Genomic DNA, 19,651 nt, shown 5'->3' with positions numbered 1-19,651 from the left:
TACCTTAATGTATCCTGCTGAATAAGTAAGTAGCATTAGGTCTTCCTGAAGAATGGTTCAAAGCCTCTACAAAAAAATGAGGAAATGGAGCCATTAGATTTTATGTGGAACTTAGTGCAAATTTTCATTTATATTGTGTGCAATGATAATGGTCTCATTATCTAAATAGGCCTTCCAGGTCATCCATTTCTACCACCCAGTGGATGCAGGAATTCACAATACAGCATCCCTGACTAGCATCCAGGAATATATATACCTGATGTACCAGGAAGGTCACCCACCAGACCCCGGACTAAGATTATGCCCAGGCCAGTGGGTTTTTACTACATATACATCAATTTAGAGCAGTAAGGACGGGAAGAAACTTACTTTGGGAAGAGGGGTTGGTTTCTTTTTGTAGAAAATAAAATGAGCCAATTTCTAGAGACAAAATTCCCTGGAGGAAGATGGACACTAACTAAAGACATGTTTATTAAGATGGATGAAGAGCAACCCTCCAACACCTGCAAAACAAAAAAAGGAATTAAACCAAAAACTTGGAAATTGTGTGAGCCACAAGGACACCACTCTGAAATATTCTGCATGGCCTGGGCCTTACGATGTCAGGGTTAGGGACTGGCCTGATGGAGGAAAATGAGTTTTGGAAGATAAAGGCTTCCAGTAACTCTCTTTAAGTGTCTCTCAAGGAGCACACACTCTTTCAAACTTGTTTTGCTTTGTGCTCAGTGTAAACTACTTGTACAAAAATATAAAAGGCATGGCTTGATGTTTAACGTCTGTGTTTTATTGTTGGCACCAGAAAAGCTCATGTTCTATGTTATGTCACTGTACATACTGTAAACAAGACTGCATTAATATTGTTTATGATTTTGTTTCAATGAATCTAGAGTTTAAAAAATACATTCACAAACTACCTTATGTTTAAACACAATGATTCCCTTTTATTTCTTAACTGTACCCAAATCCCACAATAAAAAAATCATTTAAAGCTGTGTGTTTCGAACTTATCACTTAGAAAATAAAAACAAAACAAAACATAAAAGATCAGTTTGCAACATAATTTAAAGAAGCTTCTGGTTTAAAATACCACAGCAGCAATATAAAGAGCTGGTGGCAATCACATTTGGGGATGAAACTCAAATCAACGTGTTTTGTCCACGTCAGCATCCAATTACAGTAGTTGCTAAGTTCAATCCAGAAAGTTATTGCTAAATTTGCCACATGAAATTTGTGAAGATCATATTGTTCAGCAGCACGACCACAGCAGTAAAAATGAGAACGGGAGGATTTCATTGCTTTTGAGTGCTAAAGGGACCATGATGAGGACATCTGGGGTAGCTTGAAAATAATCCTCAATTGCAGTTCTAAGATTCCTGGTTAACACAAATGCAAATGATAACCACCTTTCCAGGAGGAGCATAAATATTTAATCCAGAAACCAGAATATTTCTCCTTCACTGCCCCCAAACCCTCACCCAAACCATCAGATTGAAATGGCTCCATTTTCCTAATACGTATTTCGTTCTCATTAATAGTACATCAGCTGCTTATGGATTTAGGCAAAATCAGTAGGATCACATATCTTTTTGGATCCACTTACTGTAATTGTTTTCTCTGGAAACAAGCTACATTAATTTTCATTGTTGAAATTTTTTTTTCCAATTTTTTTATGAACAATTTGGCCAACTACTGCTTTTTAAGGAAATATGAAATACCACCTGAGATTGCCGTTTGAGCTCTCTATATGTCTCCTGGAGATAACACTGCTGTGATGAACAGTGAAACAAAAACAAACAAAACGAGGTAGGTTAAAACAGGAAGCGCAACACAGATATCGTTTTGCAACACCTCGATACCACGGGCGGCCATGCTTGTAGCTTTGGAAAAAAGAAATCCCAGACAGTCACGTAGAAGTTTAAATCATCCGAGTAAGAGTTTAGAAGGACACAAGAGTCAACCTGAACTAAATACATACATATCTCTGCACAAATGTCGCTTACCGGATGTCGGGTAATTTGGAGGAAGGTAAAGTGATTTAGGGTCTCAGAATTTTGGCTAAAGCCTTGCTTTCAAGTTCTCTAAAATCTGAGGCAATGCTGCCTGCTGTGTTAGAAGCAGGCTTAAGAGTCTAGTCCCTTTTCTCGCCGACCCAGGGAGAACACAGGCAGCTCAGAAACATTTCTTATTCATCTTTTTCAGTCACAGTTTTCATCTTGAGAAAGTGGCACCCCAAGGAGAGAGCTGGGAATGTCCAGAGCCCGGATGTCATCTTACCTACCCGCCCCCCTTCCCAATTCTCAGAACAGTCTCCATCTTAATGAAGCCCAAACCAAGTGACTTCTTAGCCAGGAGGCTTTGTGCATTTTACAAAAGTGTGGGGGTGGGGTAGGTGGGTGTGTGTGTGTGTAGGCAGGCTTGTTTCCTAGTCGCTCTTTCTGTCTGACCTCATCTTCCATCACGTCTTTTTTCCCTGATCTGTTGCACTTAGCTGAGGTGACGTTGTGTTAGAAGTCCCTCCATTGCTAGGGCCAACTCACCTCAATGCCATTACTATCCCATTCAACACACTCTATTTCATAAAGGGCCACGTAAAAGTATGGCCTGTCAGACTCAGAAAAGTCACAGTTGATTTTTTTATTAGATTAAGGCTAGTAGTTTAGCCATTTAAAATCTATTTCCCAAAAGAGGGGAAAACTAGTATTTTTCTTCTCAAAAATTCATTAGCCAGTTGCTATTAAAAAGCAACCTCTGGATTGGTGAAGGCAAGAGTTCTTAAGTTACCCCATTATGCAGTTATGGCCTTCAGGGTAAGGGGATAAGGTACATTTATTGTGCTGTCTCTCACCGTCGGAAATTGGAAATTTTACAACATCATATACTTAAAACTAGCAGGCAGACAATTAAAAACAGACTCATTTTCTCAGTATGCATCATTTCCCCATTCTTAACAAAGTAAGGGGATAAAGAAAAGGTAAAAAAACAAAACCGAAAAACACAAAAATTCAAAACCCATCTAACACAGCTTAATCATAAGAGCACACAATATTTGTTTCTACCCCTAACTCCGAAGGGCACATGGTCCATCTTTGTAGACAACGCCGCATTCCTGGGGATCTCCTGGAAATTCTTGCCACCTTTTTCTCTCCTTCTCAACCAGGCTGCAACACTGAAAGACGGACTGTTGGGAGGGGTGGAGGGAGAGGAAGAGGGGAAAGCTGTCTGTTCAATCAAGCCTTCTGATTCTGCCTCTAGACTGGCATAAGTCCGCATGAGTTATGTTCTTTTAAATTAGAAATAATGCCATGAAGATAAGTGCCAAGTGCTCTTCTGTTACCAGTTCATCATGGAATTTCTGTTGAGGGTCATGAAAAACACTTGGCTACTTCCTCCAGATCGCACGGATGCAAAAAATACCTGTTTGAAATTAAAAAGAAGTTAGTTCAACTGCATGTTTTTTTCCCCTCTTTTCTTCAACCGTCCATCCATTTTCTCTCACATGTCCTATTTCTTGTCATGTGCCAATGGCTGGTGTTTGTAAAGTGCTTTTTGATATAGTGCATCCTATGTAAACACTCTGGTGTATTGGCCTCCAGGGAATTGAAGGGGCTCTATCATCATTTGCGACATCCCTTTGGGTGCTCACATTTTAAAAGGGAGTTTTCCTGCTAGATTAACATGCTGGATTTCTGACCTAGGACACAATGGGTCCTTTGTTAATTTCTAGAAAGGCACAGAGGTTCCCCTCTCTCCCCTATAAATGACAAGGCGGCAGGCTTTAGCATGGAAAGGAATCCTTTCAGATTGCCAAAATCAAGGGGGAATTTTGAGCCTACTGGCTATTATACAAATTCAGTTTCAATTAAAAAAAATTAAATATAAAACATTTAAATGGGAGCATTTAAATTTAATTGGGATCAGGTGTTTAGTGCCTATTCATTTTGGCATGTCAAGAGTTCACATGTGGCTCTCTCTGCTGATGTCGGCAGATCCTAAGCCAGGTGAGATAATGGCATTAATAAGGAGAACCACAGTCCATTAGGTCTGAGTCTGCTAAATCATTTTAGCAAACAACTGAGAGAAATGAGCAGAATTTGGGTTGCCGCTTACTTGAGCTGAATGTAAATGAACCACTGCCCCGGAAACTATTTGGGGCTGTGGCATAGCCCTTCAATCAGCCAACATCTAACTTTGGTCCAAGGCATTTGCTTTTGTCACTAGTATAAAGTCTCTGCTACTTCATCTCCACAACTTCTTCAGAAGAATGCTCTTTTCCAACAACTATGTTGGGAAGTCTGGTGGAAATGCTTGTCAGTCAGCTAATGCTACATATGAAATTAAAGCTACTCTGAGGGTCAGTGAGTCGAGACGGGGAAGGACAGAAGGAAAACCACAATGAGGGGAAGAAAGGGCTGCTTTTCTCTCTAAGCTGTGTGTCCTGAGCTCTAAGCCTAGGGCTCTAGACACTGGTGTGGTCCCCAGCCTACGCCTGAGGGTGTGGCACAGCTTGGGATCAGGACTGCCGGGGTGGGTCTCCACAGTCAGATCATTCCTAGTCTTCTTATTCCTGAGGCTGAGTGGGTACTGGAGTTTTACTAAGTTTTACTTTCTAACCTGCTCTGTTAAGTCCCTGAAACCACCTTGGAAACCCACAACTGTTGATCACCCCAGACCACACCAGGTGAGAGTCGTTGGCCACACTCTCATATAGTCTAGACCTGCACCACCAGCCTTGCCCCTGGGGAACTAGAATGGACTAAGAGATGTACAGTACTTCAACACATCACATCTTTGTACAGCTGTTTGGGGAACAGTATTTCTATTTTGGCCACAGCCACAAAGGATGACTTCACAAATGTAGTACAGCTTAGCTACTAAACATTCTAGGTTATGCTATAGAGGGCAGGGTAGAAACAGCACTGCTGCAGAATACCCCTTGAGGTGACTGATCACGCCAGATCACACTAGATGGACACAGCCAATGTCACTGGAACACAGTCCCCCTACGACATTTCAGAGGAAACATGGCTGGAATGACACAGGACATGGCACTAGTTGAGTTTGCGATTGTGCATTTCTTAAGGAATGGGTGACATTTTTAAAAAGTTTACACTTCTACACATCAAATGTTTCACACTGAAAGGTAAATGCAACATGATGGGGTAGTCCCGCAGTGCCTTTGTGGAAAGTCTAAACACGGAATAGAAAGTTGACCCACTGTGAGGTGATTAATGATGGGCCAGCTGCTCTAAGTGCTTCAGATAATTTGGGCCTTGTGCTGAGTCATCAAACGGCTTGCAGGACACAAAAGTTGCTAAGAGTTTACAAAAAATTTCTATATATCTTCATGTCTTTTTTTGATATGTGAGTAATATGTTTCAAGTGTTCACATGAATCAAACCAAATAATGCCATTTCAAGATACTGAATTGTTTAACACAGATGTGATTCAAATCAGTATAAAGGAAAATGAAGGTTTCACAGGTACCTGGTGGTCTCTTAAAATGCAAACACTAATGCAAATGTTGAAACGGATTTACCTTATCATTTCTTTCACATAGAAACTTTAACCTTTGAGCTCGCTTATGCATAAATACTCCATCCAAATGTCCTGTTTCCACTGACCGGATCTCAATAGCTTTCTCGCCCCAGCCCATTATCTGATTGGAATGAATGTAGGCTGTCAAAAGGAATTTCCAAAACTGCATTAAAAACATTAGATGGGCAATAACTCACAGCATCTGTTCACATCTTAACCACAAAAATGACAAACGATTTGAGATAAACAGACAAAGCAAGTCTTACAAGTGTTATTCACAGACTTTTTTTTTTGTGGAATCAAATGGTTGTTTCACATTTCTTGATTTTCGTTTCATTTGGGGGGTGTAACTGCTGAAGGAGATAAGGAATGGTTAACCTACCCACAGACGTGGGCATTTCTCCCCATTGCAGCACCACATCCTTAGTTATCCGGCCATAGGTGTTTACGTACACCCCCTCATCCTCATAGCAAACAAGCATTTCCATTCCATCTGTTTTAGGCAAGATGACAATAGCATGAGGAGTGATATTGCCCTGAATCTAGAAGACAAAGAAAGGCCAACCATTATTTGTTTAAAATTAAGATAACATCTTGACTATTCATCTCTAAGAACTGCAATAAACAGTTTTTCTTTCCATTTTCATTCTAGAGCTTAAAATTCACTTTAACCAGAGATGTGTCAAAAAAACCATGGTGAATACAAACTTAGTTACTAGATGGAAATCCAATTCACCTGTTCCTAAAATTAAAAGGGTTATATAACTTGATCAAAGCTGTGCTTGTATTTGTTGGTAGAATTGAGATTTGACCATGTATTGTTCACAGTGAAATTCTATGTTTTTCATTAGCACAGGTACTTCTAAAATGATTAGGAACACACGAATCAACTAATCTGAGGGAGATGGCCTAAATGGGATGCCCATATGGACTCCTACTAAGTAGGCTGTGAGTGTACAACAGATTATTTATCTGGTTGCCTACCTACTGGAATAGTCCAAATTGATGGCTCTCTTAGAAAACAGTTTTGAACCACTCATTTCAAAATCACACTAGTATGTGTCAATGGGCTTGCACTAGGAGGAACGGCATGGTGCTGAGATCCCCTGGGTGAGCCTGTCATGGCAGCCCAGCGTGCAAGTGCGGATGAGAAGGAGGTCACTGAGGATGAACACAGTGATGCCGAGCCCAGCTGCTGCTTGAGAGTGGATGCTGGGAGTCCTTGTATGCACAAGCAGAAAAGTTGTACTGTGCAATCAATGACAACTCTGTGTGCCCATATGTGTGCAATGTACTAAAACAAGGTTTTTCAATTCATGTGTTTCTTTAGAGAGAAATCTTCAAACTCTCAAAAATACCAATCAGCAACAGATTAGGCCTCAGACTTGCCTGATAAACAGTCTCTACTGTAATTCAGTATTGGGGTTACATACAAGGCAAACAGCATACACTCTACCAGTTCTTCCAAGGAGATTCAGGTGCTGCATTTCCCTTTAAGAGTCATGTTTGAAGTAACATGCCTTTACAGGGATTTGACTATTCTATTGTAAATAAGAGCAATCTGGAGGGTCCTTTGCCAGGATTTTAGGTCCATTGCCTCATTCTGTGCTGATGATTACTCTGTGGTATAGCCCTTTTACCCCCATTTTAAGGCGTGAAAGTTGAGGGTTGGAGAGGCTACCTAATGTACCATTACAAAGCTAACACATGCTACAGAGCCAGGGTATAAGCTCCTGTGTCTCACGCTAGGACACCATACTGCTCTGAGGCTGAAGTGAAAACAGCAGATAAAGGACTTCCTCCAAGAAATTCTTATCTGGGCATTCGCTTTCTTCCACATAAAAAGAACCAATCTCTCTTCAGAAACTAAAAATGAGCTACTTTGAAAAATTTATGCTCGGAGGGAAAAATATCAAAGGGTTTTAATCTAACATCCAAAGAGATAACACATAGAGTATCAAGTAATTCTATTACGTTACTCAGTTTTACAAAGTTGTAAAAATTAGTTAAATCTACATGTTTTAGGTATTAAAAACATTCTGTTTACTCAGCAAGAGCCAAAGACCCATGTGCTTTACTGAGTAGTAAATGCATGATTTCTATACAGAAACAAATCTTTTTGCAGAGGCTTCTGGGAACTTACATGAGATGGTATGTAGATATCATAAGAGTTTCCTGAATCAACATCAATTACATGGAAACCAGTGTGTGAGCCAAAAATAACCTTTAATCTTTGACCTTCCTCTACGGTGAGATCAACTAGCAGAGGCTTGTGCTGGAGATCTGCAAAAGACTTTAAAAATCACCCCATTAGTATCTACATCATTCAAAGAGGTTATCTTCAGGATTTTTTCCTTTAGACATTATCAGGAGGAAGTTAATTTGTGGCTTTCTTAAATTGAAAAGCTAGGAGAGTTCTCTTTAGCTTTTCAGGCTATTCATATTCAGGCTCTAAGAAGAAGGAGTATAGCACCTACTTATGCCCCTTTCTCCTTTCCTCTTTAGGGATAGGACGAAGGTTTACAGCTCTCAATTTTGATAGTGTCACTGTAGACTTAAAAAAACATGGTGACTGGGTACAGCTGTTCTCTGCTGTTTATTTCTGCTGTTTGTCCTCTGGACAAAGTGCAGACGTCTCTCTGGGCTGTTTTTCCCATGTGGCCAGCAGGCCTGGGCAGGCAGCCTGCTCAGCGTTAATGGGCATGTTCTGGGTACTATGTCCTTCAGAGATTAAGTGGGTGTCAAAGTGCTATTATCTCTAAACTCAGTGTTGCAATCTGAGACTTGGGTGTAGGTAACAGAAAGAGGTAGAGGTGGAACGTCACACGACTCCGGCTTATTCTGCCTACTAGAATTTAACTGGAGACAGAACAAAGAAAGCTCTTGCCAGGTTTATCAAGGTTCTGTGTGCTTTGATCCAGGGCCCAACCCAAAGTAGATGTCAAGTGTTTGCCTTTGCCATTATTTGAAAAGACTTGAAATCTTGGAGATTTGAGAAACCATAGTCACCTTGACAATAATATCACTACCCCTTACAGACTCCTCTCTGCTTGTCTTTTGCTAATATCATATTCACAGCATCAGAAGCGGTAGCCTCCTGGCCTTCTTGACCCCTGCTAGATATGCAGTCCTGATTCAAGCACTTGCATTTGCCTTTTTTCTCCTCTTTCCAGGCCCTGGTCTGGTCTGCTGAACATAGCATTCTGCAGTCTTTTGTGCTTTGGCTATTACACCAATGACAAACTTCAGAACCAGAATGAGAATAGGATTTTGATTAACAATCTTTTTGCAAATAGAGATTTTGCCAGAACAGCAGCAGCACTTTAGCTTTTAGGAGTCACCTCATAAGTGTTATTATTAAAATATATTACCAAAATTTCATTCCATAAAAGTGGGCCTATGGATGTGAGCCCATTTCCATTGATGGATTGATCTTCCTGAGCACATCACAAATGATCTACTTGTACTAGGGGAACAAAACACAAGTGGGGTGATTAAGCCTCAGAGAAGATCTATGTAGTGTTCCAAGGGCAGCTTCTGCCCTCATGTGCCCTATGTGGCAAGAAACAATGAATAAAGAGATGAGTAACGAGCCAAAGGGAGAAAAAGTGAGTGGCAATGAGATATGGAGCAAGTGGAGAATACAGATTAGGTCCCATGGGCTGTGGATGGGCCATGCAGCACTGAACACATAAAGGTGCCTGCAAGTACTGGTCTTCCTAGCATTTAGGGGTCAGCTTTCATAAACTGGTATCAACAGAGCTAGACTCTCCCCATCCCGCTGCTATTGAATCTCATGAGTGACCAGTCCAACCATGGCCTCAAAGTAAAAAATGAAAAGGCAATCAGAACTGAAGAATACGGAGAAACTAGGCCACCTTCATTATTCCTTTCAGAGAAGTCTAATAGCAGTGTGGATTTATGAGCATCCTGAGTTTTCGTGACTTTACCCAGAAAAATTTAGGAGGATTACAGTATTTGGAGACTCAATTCAACCTTGAGTGCTGCCACTGGTCTGCCCTTTTCAGACAAAATATCAGCACCCTAGTTCAGGTAGCTTTACGGCAAGTACTGAATACTATCATTAACAATGGTTAGCCCAGTAACTATCCCATATTAATTTGCGCTTGAAGTTGATGATTCACAGACCTCAAATAGAGGCAGGCATACAAATTTCAATTTTGAATAACTTTACAGAATTTTCTAGTGCTTTAAAACAATGAAGAGTACCTATATGTGTAAAACAGGCTTTTAAACATAGGAAAACTGGTGCCGGCTTATGTGGAAAACAGAAGTGGTAGAAACTGAAAATAAAAAGAATAAGCACATGCCTGCTTACCTTAAATGCCATGAACTTATGATATGGTTTAGGAGCCCAAGCATATATCTCCACAGCATTCTTTAAGGCAATCACCAAGAATTTAATCCTTTCATATTTAACTGTAATAGAAAAATTATGAAAAAGTACATACATGTATTCATTTTTTTATTTTTTGACAGGCAGAGTGGACAGTGAGAGAGAGACAGAGAGAAAGGTCTTCCTTTTGCCATTGGTTCACCCTCCAATGGCCGCCATGGCCAGTGCGCTGCGGCCAGCGCACCACGCTGATCCGATGGCAGGAGCCAGGTGCTTCTCCTGGTCTCCCATGGGGTGCAGGGCCCAAGGACTTGGGCCATCCTCCACTGCACTCCCGGGCCACAGCAGAGAGCTGGCCTGGAAGAGGGGCAACCGGGACAGAATCCGGCGCCCTGACCAGGACTAGAACCTGGTGTGCCAGCACCGCAAGGCGGAGGATTAGCCTAGTGAGCCGCGGCACTGGTCACATTTATTCAAGTTATTTGTGTTAATGAATGTATAAGCTACAACAACCACACACACACACACACACACACACACACCTGAACATGATGCAACTGGTGTGCATTTAGTGTACTTCGTTGATAGAATACTGGGGAATTTTGCTTTTAATTAAAGGCTCTTTTCTTCACCCTATGATTATCTTTAGCCACTTGATCTAGATGTTAATATTCATTGTAATAAGAATCTACATAATTTCCTTTATGTTAGTTTGCCTGGCTTTTACGTTCATTGACATGTAAGTAACAGAGCTGGCAGGATGGTAGAAAAATTAGGAAACAAGTAGAGACACAAAGACTGCCATCTGCTTATTATTCAGGTTTGAATTCTAATTATTGAATGAAATAATTGCTTGTTTATGTTTCTTAGAAATTTTAGAGACCAGGGCCGGCACTGTGGCATAGTGGGTAAAGCTACCATTTGTGGCACTGGCATCCCATATGGGTGCCAGTTGAAATCCTGGCTGCTCTACTTCTGATCCCACTCCCTGACAATGCACCTGGGAAAGCAGCAGACGATGGCCAAGTGCTTAGGCCCCTGCACCCACATGGGAGTCTTGGAAGAAGCTGCTGGCTCCTGACTTTGGCCTGGCCCAGTGCGAGCCATTGCGGCCATTTGGGAAGTGAACCAGCAGATGGAATACCCCTCTCTCTGTCTCTCCCTCTATCTCTGTACCTCTTACTTTCAAGTAAATAAATCTTTAAAAAAATAAAAAGGAAAATTTAGAAGCTACCAGTGCACAATAATTTCTGAACATAACAGTCTGCTTCCTAAAGAGATTTGGTAAGAGGAATTTTAATCTATTTAGATAACATGTTACATTTTTAATCGTTGCCTTCATGATTTTTCATGATATAAACTCTTTATGACTTGATCTCTTTTAAGATTTCCTCACCCGAAACCTAGGAGAAGACTCAAAATTAAAACTTAAAATAGCCTTGAGAATCAAAACTTCTGAGAACATACTGTAGTTCAAGTGAAATAAATACTGTAAATGGCTCTTGCATATACAATTTGATTGTTTTGTTCTCATAGTTTTGAAATTTCATGAGAATTTGAGTATGCTGAATAATCCTGTGCTACAAGAGGATCTCAGGGTTGTTGTGGCTGGAAATTCACAACAAAAACAAAATGGTGACTGCAAGTTATTTGGATAACTGAGGATTACAGTATTTCAATTTTCCAAATGATAATTATCAAGCATTGCTGTGTGGTTACATTTCACCCTACATGTGTGGACACACACCAGCCTACTGATATCAGGACAATGCAGAGAGACAGGAATGATTCCAAAGAAGTCAGAAATGTTAGAAAAGCTAATGGCAGACTGGATATCTGCAGCCAAATGGAAAATACTCACAGGAAATTTTAAAAGCTTTATCAGAGAAACGTTTAGAAATAGCTTCAAGTCTGTCCATAAAAACTCTTAAGTTACATTGCTTTTTCCTGAAAACAAGGCCTTTGCTTAAAGAAGTCTGCTATCTCCAAAAGAAGACCGAACAATGCACACGAGTCTGAATGAGATGCATGTTTGATAATTTAACAGATAATCACACGAAGACAAGAAGAACATTAGAATTGCGGAGTATCCAGTTAGACAGTACCAAGCAATTCTGATTCCCAAACAAAAATGTGCAGTGGAGCAGATAACAGTTTCTATTTCATCAGCTTGCTGTGTGAACACTCCCCCATGTGGTCTGCTTTGTGAATACTGCTGTGTCCTTTGAATATGGGTTTCTTTCTTAACAAACACTTCTTAATTGTTACATATGTACCTAGCACTGTGCTGAGCTGGAGAGCAGTGGATTGCGTGTACAGATACAGAATGTTGATTTTTCTCCAAAATTTGTTTTAAATGCATTTAGCTAAGTTTATCAGTACATGTCCTTAAAATAAAACTTCTCTGAAGAATCTTAACACAGACGTGTTCACGTGTTAGAAATACAGGCCTCCTCCATGGTCTTCTCAGCTGCTAGCGTTGCTGCTGAGCAGTCCCAGGCCGCCGTGGGACAGTCTCTTACAGAGTGTTTCCTACTTACTTCTAGTCTGGAAGCTTTATGGACCCCCTCCCGTCCTGGGCATTCAGCTATCATGCTGATATACATTGTGAGTCTTCTGTGTTTTTTCACTCACTCTCCCGAGTACTAACTCAGACTTCTTCAGATTCCTTTAAATCTGGGATTTAAAACCTTTTACTTTTAAAAACATTTTCTCGTATCCTTTCCTCCTCTTCATAGTTCTTACCTTCTCTTTTTTTCTAAAACACGTATAACTTAGATTTTTGAACCCCGTGGACTTCTCTTTTCATTTTTTTCTTTCCTTTTTCTACTTCCTAAGAGATTTCTTCATCTTTATCTTCTAACACATCTGTTACACTTTTTATTCCTATCAAAATATTACAGTTTCTGATTTTTTCCTTGGGTTTCTGAGTGGCCTCCCCTCCCCTTGTTTCAGCTTTTAAAATCACCTTATCCTTGAAGGTGGGACTAAGTAAGATGGTGGCTGAGTAAGAAGCTCTGGCCACCGCCTGCTCACAGAGACACCGATGTGAACACAGCAAGTCACCTTCGACAAGAACTACAGAGCCAGCTGAGAGACCACAGTGCCGCATTTTGCTCTAATCATGGGAAAAGTCCCATTGAAGAAATCAAGAGGGAAAGAACTGCCTGTGTCTTTCCACCTCCAGCTCCAAGGAGCATGGCGTGGAGAGACACCTCCGGCTTGGGAGAAGGAGGACAAACAATCCCAGCGCCAGGCTCACTGTGAAAATTTCAGACCCTTACCTCTGGAATATTTGGAGGCTTCACAGCCAGGTGGCCTGCGGCACACACACCCCTGCCAACTGCCAGCAGACAGCAAACCTCCAGCCACACAGAGAAGCCACGAGAGGGAGTTTAGCATCCATGTCTTAGACATCAGAGCAGGACCTGCTGTGCCAAGTTCCAGCACCTATAAAGACCTAAGGCTTTAACCACGTGTATCTGCCACCCCACAAAACACACACGTTGGTGCTCACATACTTAAGCTCTAGACTTGCCTAGCATCAGGCAGAGATCAGTACTTGTGTGTGCCATGCCATCCCCGGGGCGGGGCTTGGCAGACTCTCTCCAGATTCTATAGGGACCCATGACTGTTGGGCCCAGGTAGGACCAGCCTGGGCCAGTCTGAGCCAGTCTGGGCAGCCAGAGGGCTGCCTTTATTGCCCTTTCCAACCTTAGAAAGAAAGCAAAAGGCCACAGGACTGTACCCTGGGACTCAGTACTGGGCTGGTAAAGCCCCACGTTGGGCAGATCCCAGTGGTTTCCATCCCTAGCCCCATGTCTGTGGACAGTCTCCAGACTTGCCCTAGTCTCAGGTACAAACTTACTCCCTGGTGAGACAGACTTGCCTTGGTTTGTATCACCACTATCACCACCAGATGCTCATGGGCCTGGTGTGCACCCCTAAACTGCACAGGGCCTGGGGACTGAGACCCGGGTATGACCCAGCCAGGGCTTGCCTCAGTAGCTGAGAGGCTACCTCTATCAGCTCTCCTACCACCTTGGCAGTCAGTAAAGAATCACAAGACTGTTTTGCAACTCAGGGCCAGGCTGATAAACTCAGCTTTGAGCAGATCCTAATGGCCCCAGGCCAGTGCATCCAGACTGGCTTCAGTGTCCAGTGGAACTCCGTGGTTTCAGCTAATCATCTTATATCCCAGTCAGCATCCCCAGGGGCTGCTAGGTGTGTGGCAGTGAACGACAAGTCCACGTCAGCAGCAGACAGACCGTAGCGGGGTGAGCTTTGGTCTATCCCCCAGACCGTACTAGTCCTGCTAGGCTGCCGGCCTCAGAGATGATCTAGCATCACAGCATTTGGATACACAGACAAGGAATCTCAGTCTGCCACAGGCCCAGGAAGAGGATTATAGGGACAGACTACCCCTTTCAAGGCACTTCCCCAGTTCATACTTGACAACACACCAACTACAGATTTGGGACAAACGTGAGTTTTGGGGAATATTGTAGGACTGGCTCAGAAAGACGTATCAGCAGTGACCTGCAACCAGCCACCACTTAGGGTGCTATCTAGTGCTGTAACAGCAGAAGTATCTGTAAGTTCAGAGAAAATAAACACAGAATTTCTAGAAGGACAGACATAAATGAAGCCAGATTACTACAACAAATCCTTCAATACAGATGATGTTGTACATCCATATCAAGGACCTTCAAGGGAAACATAACCTTACATTAAGAGCAAGTAAGGTGCCAGAAACTAACCGTCTAGGAATTGAGATTCCCACGTGCTTGTGGATGGAGATTTCAAAATTGCTGTTTTAAGGAAACTCAACAAGATTCAAGAGAACACAGAGAAACAATTCAATGTTCTGAGAGATTTAATAGAGAGATGGGAGTAATTACACAAAACCAAGCAGAAATCCTTCATCTGAAAAGTACACTAAGTGAAATTAAAAAGGTGATAGAAGGCATTGTTAGTAGCTGAATAGATGAAGAATAGAAGAATCAGAGAGTTTGAAGACAGGCTATTTAAAAAATAATAATTACTACGTTGGGGCTGGCACTGTGCTGTAGTGGATGAAGCCGCTGCCTGCAGTGCTGGCATCCCATGTGAAAGCCAGTTCAAGTCTCAGCTGCTCCACTTCTGGTCCAGCTCTCTTCTATGGCCTGGGAAAGCGGTAGAGGATGGACCAAGTCCTTGGGCCCCTATGGGAGACCTGGAAGAAGTTCCTGGCTCCTGACAGGCCCAACTCTGGCCATTGTGGCCATTTGTGGAGTGAACCAGGGATGGAAGATCTTTCTCTCTCTTTCTCTGTAACTCCTCATTTCAGATAAATAAATCTTTTAAAAATTGTTATCAAGATAGATTTTTATACCCAAAAGCAGTTTTTTGTAAGCATTATCACAAAGCAAGAACCTATGATAGAGTTAGCCAAGATAAGAAATCAAAGCACACAACCAGAAAAAAAAATCAATCACAAATGAAGATTGTAATGGAGGAGGAAAGAAATGAATGAATAACAATAAAAATACAAGTATCAAAATGGTAGCAGTAAGACCTTGCCTATCAATAATTACCTAAATTATCAATGGAATAAATTTTCCAATTAAAATAGAGTGACTATTGGATTAAAAAAATAAGATTCAAGTATATGCTTCTTTAAACAAACTCATTCTCTTTTTTTTTATTTTTTGACAGGCAGAGTGGACAGTGAGAGAGGTAGAGACAGAGAGAAAGGTCTTCCTTTACCGTTGGTTCACCCTCCAATGGCAGCTGCGGCTGGCGCGCTGTGGCTGGCACACTGTGCTGATCCGAGGCCAGGAGCCAGGTGTTTCTCCTCGTCTCCCATGGGGTGCAGGGCCCAAGGACTTGGGCCATCCTCCACTGCACTTCCGGGCCACAGCAGAGAGTTGGACAGGAAGGGGAGCGATTGGGACAGAATCCAGCACCCTGACCGGGACTAGAACCCGGTGTGCTGGCACCGCAGGTGGAGGATTAGCCTTGTGAACCATGGTGCCGGCCAACAAACTCATTCTAACCTAAGGACATAGACTGAAAAGTAAAGGATAGAACAAGATAGTCCATGCTTATGGAACTCAAAAGAAAGCAGGAGTAGCCATTCTTCTATCAAATATAATTGAATGAAATCAAAATCAGTAAAAAGAGGCCAGGAAGATCATTATATAATAAATAAATGTTCAACCCAGCAAGAAGAAATACTGCTTATAAATATATTTGCACCCAATATCGCAGCACCCAGATATTTAGAGCAAATATTAATAGACTAATGGGAGAGAGAATCTAATATAACAATAGTAGGGACTTTAACATCCCATTTTCAGAAATAGACCATCTAGACAGAAAATCAACAAATAAACAGCAGAGTTAAATTGTACTATAGAGAGGCCTGCACTGTGGCACAGTAGGTTAAAGCCCTGGCCTGAAACGCCGGCATCCCATATGGGCACTGGTTCTAGTCTCAGCTGTTCCTCTTCTGATCCAGCTCTCTGCTGTGGCCTGGGATAGCAGTAGAAGATTTTGGGCCCCTGCACTCGTGTGAAAGACCCAGAAGAAACTCCTGGCTCCTGACTCCGGATCAGCGCAGCTCCGGCCATTGTGGCCATTTGGGGAGTGAACCAGTGGATGGAAGACCTCTCTCTCCATCACTCTTTCAAATAAATAAAATCAATCTTAAAAAAAGAAAACAAATTGCACTCCAGATCAACTGGACCAGATGTCTACAGAAATTTCCATCCCACAGCGCAGAATACACATTCTTTTCAACAGCACATGCATCAGTTTCCAGGATAGATAATGCAATAGGTCATAGAACACATCATAAATACTTTACAATAGAATTCATATTGAGTATCTTTCTGACGACAATGCAACAAAACTAGAAATAAATAACAAGAAAAACTTTGGAAACTACACAATTACCTGGAAATTAAACAACTTGCTCCTGAACAACCAATGAATCAAGAAAGAGATCAAGCAGGAAATTTTAAAAATTTCCCAAAAATAAGAATGGAAACACAACACACCAAATCCTATGAGATACAGCATAAGCAGTACTAAAGGAAAATTTATAGCAATCAATGCTTGCATCAGAAAAAGAAAAAGACATGAACAGCTCACCAGTGCACCTCAAGGAACTAGAAAAACAAAAACAAAGGAAATAATAAAATTCAGAGCACAACCGACATAGAGACTAATACTCCCAAAATCTATGGAATGAAAGGCTGGTTTTTTGAAAAGATAAACAAAATTGATAAACCCTTAGCTAGACTAACCAGGAAAAAAAGAGAAGACTCAGATACATGAAGATGAAAATGGAGACATTACTATTGGCACCATGGAAATGCTAAAGGTTTTTAGAGATTACTAGGAAAAATTATGTCAACATATTCAATAACCCAGTAGAAATGAAAAATTCTTGGACACTTACACTACCAAGACTGAATCATGAGGAAATATAACACCTAAACAGAACAATAACAAGTATTGAGATTAAATCAATAAAAAAATTCCCATCCAAGAAAAGCCCAAGACCAGATGGCTTCACTGCCCAGTGCTACTAAATATTTAAAGGATAATTAACACCAACCCTTTTTAATTCAAAAATAGAAACTGAATTATTATTAATTCATTCAATAAGACCAACAGTCCCTTCACAATAAAACCAGACAAGGACACAACAAAAATTAAAGCACAGACCAATATGTTTGATGAACACAGATGCAAAATTCCTCAACAAAAATATGAACAAATCGAATCCAACAGCATATTAAAATGATTATTAAATACAACTGAGTTTGATTTATCCCAGGGATGCAAGGATGGTTCAACATTTGCAAAACAATAAATGTGATATAGCACACCAACAGTTTGAAAGAAAAAATCATATGACCATCTCAACAGATGCAGGAAAGGAATTTGATATGTTTAGCATCTCTTCATGATAAAAACTGATCAAATTAGGTATAGAAGGAACATACCTCAACATAATAAATGACATATATAACAGCCTAACAGTTAACATCATATTGAATGGGGAAAAGCTGAAAGCTTTCTCTCCAAGGTCAAGAAAAAGAAAATGATGCCACTTTCATTCAGGAATAGATTTAACCAAAGAGGTGTAAGACCTCTGCAGTTAAAATGATAAATCAGTGATTAAAGAAATTGAAGAAGACACAAATAAATTAAAAGATACCTCATGTTAATGGATTGGAGAATCAGCATCATTGAAATGTGCATATTACCCAAAGCAATTTACAGATTCAATGTAACCCTATCTAAATCCCAATGACATTTTTCATAGAAGTAGAAAAAAACAAACTAAAATTCATATGAGATCATAGACGACCCAAAATAGCCAAAGCAGTCTTGAGCAAACAGAACAAAGCAGGAAGCATTATACTACCTCCCTTTAAAATACATTGCAAAGCTACAGTAATAACATAATATGGTATTGGCATAAAAACAGATCCATAGATCAGTGGGACAGGGTGACTAGTAGCAAACCCATACACCTGCAGCCAACTGATGAGTGACAGAGAACTTGCTAGAACAATTAGGCAAGTGAAGAAAATAATATGCACTGGAAAAAGGATTTTTGAAAAGGTTTTTTAATAAATGGTGCTGGAAAATTTGGATATCCTCATACAGAAGCCTGAAACTAGACCTCTATCTCTCACCATGGACAAAAATCTATTCAAAGTGGATTAAAGACTCAAATGTGAGACTTGACATTTTGAAACTTTTGGGAAAAGATTTCAGGACTTCAGAGAGGCAGTGTTTTCTGGATCATACTCCAAAAGCTGAGATATTAAAGCAAAAATAAACATGAGGCTAAAGGGCTTCTGTACAACAAAACAAACAGTGAAGAGACAACCTAAGAATAGGAGAAAATATCCGCAAGCTAAGTTTTTGACAAAGGGTTCATCATACCCAGAATATATAAGAAACAGAAATAAGAAATAAAAATCCAATTTAAAAAATGGACAGCAGATTGAAAGAGACATTTCACAAAGACATATAGATGGTCAACAGGTACATAAATGTTCAACATCACTAATCAGGGAAATGTAAATCAAATGAGATATCACCTCACTTATAAGATAAACATAAACAGATAAAGCTGATGTTGGCAAGGATGTGGAGAAAAGTGAATTGTTGCACATTCTTGGTGGGAATGTAAATTGGTACAGACATTGTGGAAAACAGTGTGGAAGTTCCTCAGAAAACTAAAAATAGAACTAGTATATGATTCAGCAGTCCCACTCCTAGGTATATATCCAAGGGAAATGAAATTCTTCTGTCAAAGAGATACCTGCACTCCCATGTTTTCTGCACCACTATTCACAACAGCTAACAAAGGGAAACAACCTCAGTATCCACCCACTCATGAATGGCTAAAGAACATGTGCTACATACACACAATGGACTATTACCTAGCCATGTAAAGCATGGGATCTTGAAATTTATACCATGGATGGAACTGGGGCTCATTATGTTAAGTGAAATAAGCCAGGCACAGAAGGACAGATATCCTATGATATCACTCACATATAGAGTCTAAAAGATAGGCGATTCCATAGAAGTTAAAAATAAGATGATGGCTACCACAGGCTAGGGAGGAAGTGAGAAGTTGTGGCCATCATACTATACAAGAGGGTCATTATAGATAATGTTTTGTTCTATAAAGAAAAACCTAGAAGATAGGACTTTAGATGTTTGCTCTATAAAGAAATATTAAAT

The 19,651-nt window shown here is 40.7% G+C and overlaps 1 protein-coding gene across 12 annotated transcripts in view; it reads right to left on the bottom strand.

Annotated features, from left to right (window-relative positions):
• Nucleotides 1-762: 762 nt before the first annotated feature.
• TNIK (TRAF2 and NCK interacting kinase) overlaps nucleotides 763-19,651 on the bottom strand; it is a 399,091-nt gene continuing 380,202 nt past the window's right edge. For all 12 annotated transcript variants that reach the window (XM_017346916.3, XM_017346919.3, XM_017346917.3 and 9 more), the window contains 5 exons: nucleotides 9,875-9,975; nucleotides 7,679-7,828; nucleotides 5,918-6,077; nucleotides 5,537-5,676; nucleotides 763-3,414 (listed from right to left, as the gene is read on the bottom strand). In XM_017346916.3, coding sequence (XP_017202405.2) covers nucleotides 3,331-3,414; nucleotides 5,537-5,676; nucleotides 5,918-6,077; nucleotides 7,679-7,828; nucleotides 9,875-9,975 — 635 coding nt within the window. In that variant the 3' untranslated portion in view covers nucleotides 763-3,330. The remainder of the gene's footprint in view (nucleotides 3,415-5,536; nucleotides 5,677-5,917; nucleotides 6,078-7,678; nucleotides 7,829-9,874; nucleotides 9,976-19,651) is intronic.

The sequence above is a fragment of the Oryctolagus cuniculus genome, chromosome 4, assembly GCF_964237555.1.
Source record: "Oryctolagus cuniculus chromosome 4, mOryCun1.1, whole genome shotgun sequence".
Taxonomy (NCBI): Eukaryota; Metazoa; Chordata; class Mammalia; order Lagomorpha; family Leporidae; genus Oryctolagus; species Oryctolagus cuniculus.
The sequence above is the reverse complement of the archived record's forward strand: the minus strand, read 5'-3'. Positions and strand labels throughout refer to the sequence as shown.